The sequence below is a fragment of the Arachis hypogaea genome, chromosome 16 (genome assembly GCF_003086295.3).
Source record: "Arachis hypogaea cultivar Tifrunner chromosome 16, arahy.Tifrunner.gnm2.J5K5, whole genome shotgun sequence".
In the NCBI taxonomy this organism is placed as follows: domain Eukaryota; kingdom Viridiplantae; phylum Streptophyta; class Magnoliopsida; order Fabales; family Fabaceae; genus Arachis; species Arachis hypogaea.
In genome coordinates this window covers 149,071,359-149,079,384 of record NC_092051.1, presented here as the reverse complement: position 1 = coordinate 149,079,384, position 8,026 = coordinate 149,071,359, and the positions used below count along the sequence as shown (strand labels likewise).

Below are 8,026 nucleotides of genomic sequence, written 5' to 3'. Positions count from 1 at the left end.
TCGGCAGACCTAGCTTTCTCTCCAGTTGAATATATACTTTTTTTTTTTTTTAGCCTTCAAAAAATATTCTTTACTAATCTTAGTTATTTAACACTTTTTATAGATAGACAATGACTTTCGTAAATAATGTGAATAACAGACTTTAAAATTGATCCAATAAAATAAAAATACACTACACCTCAACGAAAATCACAAAAATCACAAATAGAAAAAAAAAAGTTACCAACTTACCATATATGTCACTTATTAGTCATTAAATTCATTGTCTACCTATACTTTTCTTAAAAAGTCTATTTTATCAAAATTTTGAACACATATAGCTCAAGATTATTGTGATGCATTTTTTTAGACTAGTTTCTTGATAATACTAAGATAAGAGAAATGTTTTTTGTAATTATATAACCACGACTTTGAGTGTTGTTTTATATTTATAAACTAATTAACATTATAAGTAATTAAAGATTTCAATTAGTTTAAATTAAATTTGTGAAATAGATAAAAGTACATGTTAAACGGCTGTGTACAAAAGCTTGCAAAGCTTCATGAATCGTTCATACTTCATAAAGATAAGCATCAAATTATTTTATTTTAACAAAGACACCTCAAAGAGTGGGACAAATGACTCAGAGCTTTAAAGTTTCAACTTCATATGCTTTGCAGCGGCTAAAAGACAAATGAGCAAATCCCATTACTCTTGGTTCAGTTTATCTTTCTCTAATACTCATTATATCCTTAATTTTGTATTATTTACATGTTAGTCTTACCAAGCTTATTGGCTTATTTTAATTTGTAGTGAGGTATTACTATTTGTATGTTGATCAAATATTCTTTCCCTTCCTCTCTTCTTCATTATTATTTGGGAGCTCTCTTTTTTTTTACCATAAATAGGAGATTCGAACCTGCAACCTCTTAATTGAATATGACCATATGGGGAGACTATGCCATTTGAACTATAACTCATTAACTTATTTGGGAGCTCTCTTGTATTCTCTTTGTTATCATGTTTCATGTAATGTGGTGATTGGTCATATTATTTGATGAAATAAACCTCACATTAGTCCTTAAAAGAATTAAAATATCAGTTTGATTGTGGAAATATTTGCAATAACATCCTTATGGAATATGCCTCGTTATTTCTATGTACACACATATGATAGAAAGTCTATTCATACCTAATTTTTCAATCCTTAGCCACTACCAAAACCCTTTTTTGTTTCTTTAAAAATGAAAATTTTTCCACCTGTTTGTCAATAAAAGCTATCTCTGCTAAAAATACACAAAAAAGAAATTCTACTACTAAAAACTAGATTAATTTGACTTAATTCCAATATCATATCCTATGTTTAGGGTTGACAATTCATATCCTACCCGCGGGTATCCATAGGGTAGAGTACAGTTCGGGTATGTCTGCGGGTAGGGTAGGGTACGGGTTTAGAGTGTACCCTACCCTACTCTACCCGCACCTTATATGTAATACATACTTTATAAAAATTAGGTATATAGTGAAGGAAGTGAGAGTTGAACCCACAACCTCTTTTATATAATAACTTACAATAAATGAACAACCATTAGAACTAGTTAGTTAATTTAATAATTTAGAGCATTAGTTTTTTATTTTTTATGTTATTAATATGTATAAAATTTGAAATGATTGAATTTTATATTTACTTTGAAAAAATTTGATATTTCTGTGGGTAGAATAGGGTAAGGTAGGGTTTAGAATTTTAGGATGCAGGTAAAGTAGAGTAGAGTTTTAATAAAATTTTCAACCCGCGGGTAGGATTAGGGTTTGGTCCTTACCCTACCCTACCCATTGCCAGCCCTACCTGTGTTCCAATTTAGGGAAACCCTTGAACCATACCACATAATGAAGGTGAAAAACTTTAAAATCCCTTCACAAGCACTCATATTTGTTCACAAGAATGAAAAGTGCTTGTTCACAAGGTCAAACTCTTGGTCCTATGTGTTGCCATTTGTTGTCTTCTTTTTCATTAGACGTGTTTAATATTATTGACAGAAATTCATTGATCTAGCTAGAAAAAGATAAATGATATCTGTACCTATTTCTGAGTGTAAACATCAAAAGTGAACCCCACAATAGCTTCATTAGCTTGTAAACCAAATACTAATCCGGAACCTCATGAATAATAATATTTTTGGTGTAAGATAAGAAGATACTTGGCTATAACTCAAATTTTGATTTTGATTGTGGTCTAGGATAAGTTGAAAATCATGCATTTCAGTTTTGTCCCCCACACAACTTTACAGTCAGAACCCGCAATGCAAACAACATAATATAATCACATAGAACTACTAAAGCATGTAATATATGACACAAAAACCTTCAATTTCTCTGTTAAATATGGTTATAATATACTTGGGAAATAAATAGAGTCTTATTAATAAGAAAAAAATAATTTGAAATGCTTCACAGTAAATATATACCATTCAAAAGCTTGAATCTTGAACCAGCACTACCTATAGCAGAATGCTGAAGAAAAAAGAATTGCAGGCAGCATCGTTAAAACAAAGACCTCATTTTTATAGCAGGAGGAACCATACTCCATCAGCTATAGATGCCATGAGTTCAAGTTGCCACATAACATTATCCTCCATTCAATTGGTTATTCCCATTCCTCCTCCAATAAAAAAATTTGACTCTGAAACCAACATATCCCTGTTTAAAAAAATACTGGTACTTCATTTCAATCCTCCAAAGATAAGATCATTCCCACCACTTTTTGGTACCGTAAGGTCCAAAAAAGTGACAATTGTTTCCTTTTTGGTCCACATTTTAGCTTTCCACAAGAATATATACAGAGATTCCAAGACGCTATAATAAGAATTGCTCATAGAAAAGAATCAATCATTGGTTCATAGCTGCCATGTCAATAGAACCCATCATCTTCTTGATCACTGTCTTCATCATAATCTTCTATGTATTCATCCTCACTACTCCCCAACAGATAATCGTCTTCATCCTCCTCTGAAATTGCCGCAGTAAAATCAGTCCTCGCTGCTGCAAGTTCATCTACAAGCTCATCCAAATCACTACTCCCATGACCACCACCACTGTCAAATCTCGACAATGAAAAAAACCCATCATCATCTTCTTCTTCCACGACAAAACCGTCCCTTCGAGCCCTACTCCTGCTGTTCTCGATCACCAGATCCTTCTCCGAGACATTCCCATTCTCAACATCAATCCAAGGAAACCACAAATCGGCGTGCCTCCCCAGTGCCCTATCCCAATCCCCAACGACCACTGTCCCCAATTCCCTCTCTCTTGCTCTCCTCAACATCTCTGCGAAATCCGAATCATCTGAAACCAAAACCAGCCAATCAATCCCCCTGGTCATTGAGTGCTGCATCTGCCTCTTCAATGCCCAATCTGCAGCCTGAGGCTTATCCTCCACAGTCTTCACATATACCCCAGCCCTCCTCAGCTCTGAAGCTAGCCCATAACCAATCTTGTGTTACAAGAAACAAAATATAAAATACTAATATACTATATAGAAAGCGATGACAATATGTGACTGAAAAAGTTTGCATAATGGAACAGAAACAAATTGTTCATCATAACTACAGTGAGGCGTGTAAACACCAACCTTATGTATATTTCAAACCAATTTTAAGTCGAGTAAATGCAGAAATTTCATGTAAAACTCTGCGCTTTACTTTGTTTCGATAAGTTGATGTATAATGGTGTGTATCCAACATAATTTGTGAAACTATTAGGTTTTCATAGAGTGCTCAAACGGATTATGCTCATACCATAAATGGAATGACATTTCAGCTTAACATACAAGATAGTTGCTGGTGCAGATGAAATATCACCCCATTGATAATACGATTATCATCAACTAAGTAGTCTCTTTTTTCATCTTTGTAACACCCGAACCCTATTATTATTATTGTCAGAAATCTGACTAATCTAGCAAATTGGTTATGATTCTAGAACAATGCATAAAAATGAACAGCATTACATGGCACTAACATTTAGCAAGCAAAATAAAAACAAGGATGATTAACAGAAAAAGAAAAGAAAGAAACCTTGGGCCTGATGAGAGACCTAGCAGCCTCATTATACTTTTCATTCCCCTGAATAAACCTCTCTTTAAAACGCTGCCGTTTCTTCCCTTTCAAGGATTTCATCCGATTAAGCTTCTTCTGCCTCTCTCGTTCATGCAACTGCCTGAAATGCTTCTTCAGATCCAGATTGGTGCGACATTTTCTCCCGCAGACGGAACACCTGTAGGGCTCTGACGGCACCACCAGGCCCTTCCGTTCCAGCACGTCGAGGTGCTTTCTCTGCCGGCGATCCTGTAGGACCCACTGCGGGAGGTGGATGAATGTGTGGCGATTGGCGTAGGCGGAGATGTCGACGACGTTGCCGAGGTGAGTTGCGAGGCGCGTGAGGGAGCGTGCGGCGTCGTATGGGGGTCCTCGTGGGGGCTTGTTGTCGAGGTCCCAGAGGACGACTACTTTGGGGTGCTTAGGGGTGTAGATTCCTTGGTTGTTCTTCACCATGTCGATTTCGATCGGAGAAGAAGAAGAAGAGCATGCTGTGATGATTGGCGTTTGATGGTGGCATTTCAAGTTTGATGACGTGTGTGGGAAGAAGAGTGAGAATGAGAGAGAGTGAGAGTGGAAGAAGTGGAGTTTGTTGGCCGGTGTTTGATTTGTGGGGTTCAAAACACTGGCTGTGACTGTGAGGGACTTCATGTTTTCATGCTTTGCTTTGTTTTCTGCAGTTTTCGTTTCAGCAAGAAGATAGATAAGGCTGCCAAATGACCAAATCACCCTCTTGGATACAGGATGGGTTGATTTTTTTCAAAGTTCAGAAAATCGAACCGGTCATCGAGATGACCGATTTAGTTACTGGTTCATTGATTTAAGTGGTTCGATCTAATTTAATCAAAAAAAATTATTTTATACTAAAATAATAAATAAAATATAAATAAACACATTAAAACATAATTATAGTCTAATACAAACTTTAAAATATCAACCAACTTTAAAATACTACATAAACCATAATGTTATGATGAGATTCAAATGCAAACTCAAAAGTCAAATAACAAAAAAAAAAAACAATTATTCAAAATTATATTCTTGGCCAAACACTGTTCACGTATGATTGATGATCGCCTATTAGGCCTTATCAAGTTTCTCCTTATCATATTGAAAACATTGTTCAATTAATTAGCTGATGTCAATTTTATGCTTTTACAGCATGTTCTGCGCGATGAAATGTTAATGACAAAAACTAAGCAGAGCTTTCCAAAGTATAGGTGTGCACTGCTGTTATAATGCATGGCTATGGTCTTGTGAAGAAACTATGTGATGAGCTTAAAGACTTCATGAGAAAGCACAATTTCACATCAACAGAAGATTTCAGAGGGTAATAGAACTTAAAATTTGGTCAAATATGTTTTTAGTCCCTATAAAATCTAATTTTTTTTAGTCCCTGCAAAATTCAGAAGATGATTGGTCTTAGGTCCTGTTAAATGCTGACGTGATAGACAGAAATCCAATCCTTACATGTTGCATTTCATCTACCACATCAACATTTAATAGAGACAAACTAACGACAAGGGTAGGGGATTAAAAGAGAAAATCACAAATTCTAAGGGACAAAAATCTTATGAACAGAAACTGATCTGGTTTCAACTTTCCAATAGATTGAAATACAAAGATGGAAGAAAAGCATTTTGATATTTTCCTCTTCTTTTTTGTTTTCGGGGACGAAAAATTGCAGGGCTTCAAAATTATCTAATAACAATACAATTCAATTACAATATCACAGCAACCCACTCCAACCAGTAATCTCAACCGTCAAAATTATTCAAAATTATTCAACCCAGTAACAACAGCAAGGTTCACAGAATGACTAAAAAGTAGCAACAATTATTCAAAATTATCCACAATTCTAAACCACGGTAATGAAAAATCACAGTTCACAGATTAACTAACAACAATTAGTCAATTATAGTTAAAAAAAAATTAATACCTAAAAAGTAGAACATAGCAGACTAAGCAAGAGGGGGACAAATTCAAAGGTTTCAATTTGCCAAGAACCGAAACAAAGCATGTAATCCATGTTGATCATATTTGACATAGGCAGCCATTCACATAACCTGAATTAATCCTGGTTTGATAGTAACAGACAATACCTCAGACACAGCCAGTTACAAGTCAATGAGAAATTGTTTATTACCCTACTGGGAACCTTCGGGTTCTTACCCCGTTGTGAAATTGTTTATTTTACAGATATACGACGTGAAGCACCTCATTGAACGTGCAGGATCTCTTGTGGAAAACGATGATTGTCTTTTGGGACTTTATTTTGTATTTTAGTATTTACTTCTCCACTTTTGTATATGTAACTGTATATCCCTCTTAGAGGTTAATTTATAGAGAAATTAATTGTATTTTGTATGCTTCTGAGTTGTATTATACTTTCTAACTGGCATTTTCTTCGCATGTCGAGACTAGTACTTGCTATGTATCTCCTTTTGTACCTAGGCTTGTTACCTTTAACGGTTCAAGTGTGATGCAATTATTGTTTTGTTATCCTTTCTTTATTGGCTCCTAGTATATTATTTTTCGAATATATATATACATATATATTTTTTTCTCTTTTTAGGCGTCGTAATGTTTCACCACCTTTAATTTATAACTATAGCGTAAGGTTTTGTGTAGTAGGGTGTTACAAGAATCTCCTTGCACGCATGCAATGAAGGATGCTCGGGATGCAAAATCCCTGCGGCAAGGGCTTAGAGAGGAGCTGCAGAACATACAACGCATGCGGTAGCAGATGGATATCTACTACAAGCAAATGCATGCAGGGGACAGCGGTGCTGGAGGCAACACATTCTCATCTGCACTTGACGAAACACAAGCACCCATAGTAGCACCATCGCATCAAGACCAAGAGCGAGACTTTTAGGAGGAGGAGGAGGATGACGACGACGATAACTATGAGGACCCGTAGAGTCTAGTGTGTTTGATTAGTGTATAATTTTCTTTTGATGAGATTACTTTATTACAGTGTAGTTTTTTATTTTAATGGCGTATTTTGTTTTCATTAATTTTTATTTACTCAAACAGGTTATAAATATGATGATACCTATTAAATGAAATTATTTATTTTTAAATTCTAAAAAATATTATCATTGAATTTTGCATTTGATAAATTTGTCGTTATTCGTTTTATTTTTTTAAGTTAAATTAAAAAAATACCGTTGAAATTAGCAACAAAAAATTCTGACGGTAATCATGATGCGAAATACAATTATTAGCGCCAACGTTACTATCATATTTTTTTTACGGTAACGTCTCCCTTAAATTGGTCATTCCTCAATGTTTAGTCAAATTTTTTCAACGATAATTAGCATCGAAAAGACAAAATCCAACGGTAAAACATTACCGGCAACGTTTATACCGTTAAATTATTTTTGCTGGTGGTAATAATATTACTGTTGAATTTTTTATCAATTCTGCTAGTAATTCCAACAATTTTTGGTATTTATTTTGTAGGAATGTGACAGAAAGAAGACAAAGAGGCACGCAAGTTGGTAGCAAAAAAAGGGAGGCTAAGTTAATGGCAGCAACGTCACGGCGTCGAGCAGGAAGGAGGTGAAGAGGGAGGCCAAGAGTGAGAGGCGAAGAGTGCGTCGAGTAGGAAGGAGGTGAAGAGCGAGGCCAAGAGTGAGAGTCCGAGAGTGTACCGTGTGTGAGAAAGTGTGTGAGGAAGATAAGAAAAATAATTAAGTTGTAATGATATTTTAGACATTTTATAATTTAAGTTCAATTTCAATGAAATGGAATTTCAAATCATACCTATTTTGATAAAAATTGGTTTTAGGAAAAGACAATGAAAATTGAATTGGATCCTGTCTATCTTTTTTTTTTTAAACACTAAAATTCAATTTAATTCCTATAAATTTAAATTTCAAGAAGTTTTCAAACACCTTATCATTAATTAATATTAAATTTTTATCCATATATAAGCACTCTACGG

General features: G+C 34.8%; 1 protein-coding gene across 1 annotated transcript; it reads right to left on the bottom strand.

Moving 5' to 3' along the window:
* Positions 1-2,328: 2,328 nt before the first annotated feature.
* LOC112697813 (uncharacterized) lies at positions 2,329-4,836 on the bottom strand. Its single transcript, XM_025751148.3, has 2 exons — positions 4,054-4,836; positions 2,329-3,470 (listed from the first exon to the last, which is right to left on the bottom strand). Exons 1-2 carry the CDS (start codon positions 4,723-4,725, stop codon positions 2,889-2,891), a joined length of 1,254 nt encoding a protein of 417 aa, XP_025606933.1. The 5' UTR covers positions 4,726-4,836; the 3' UTR covers positions 2,329-2,888.
* Positions 4,837-8,026: the final 3,190 nt, after the last annotated feature.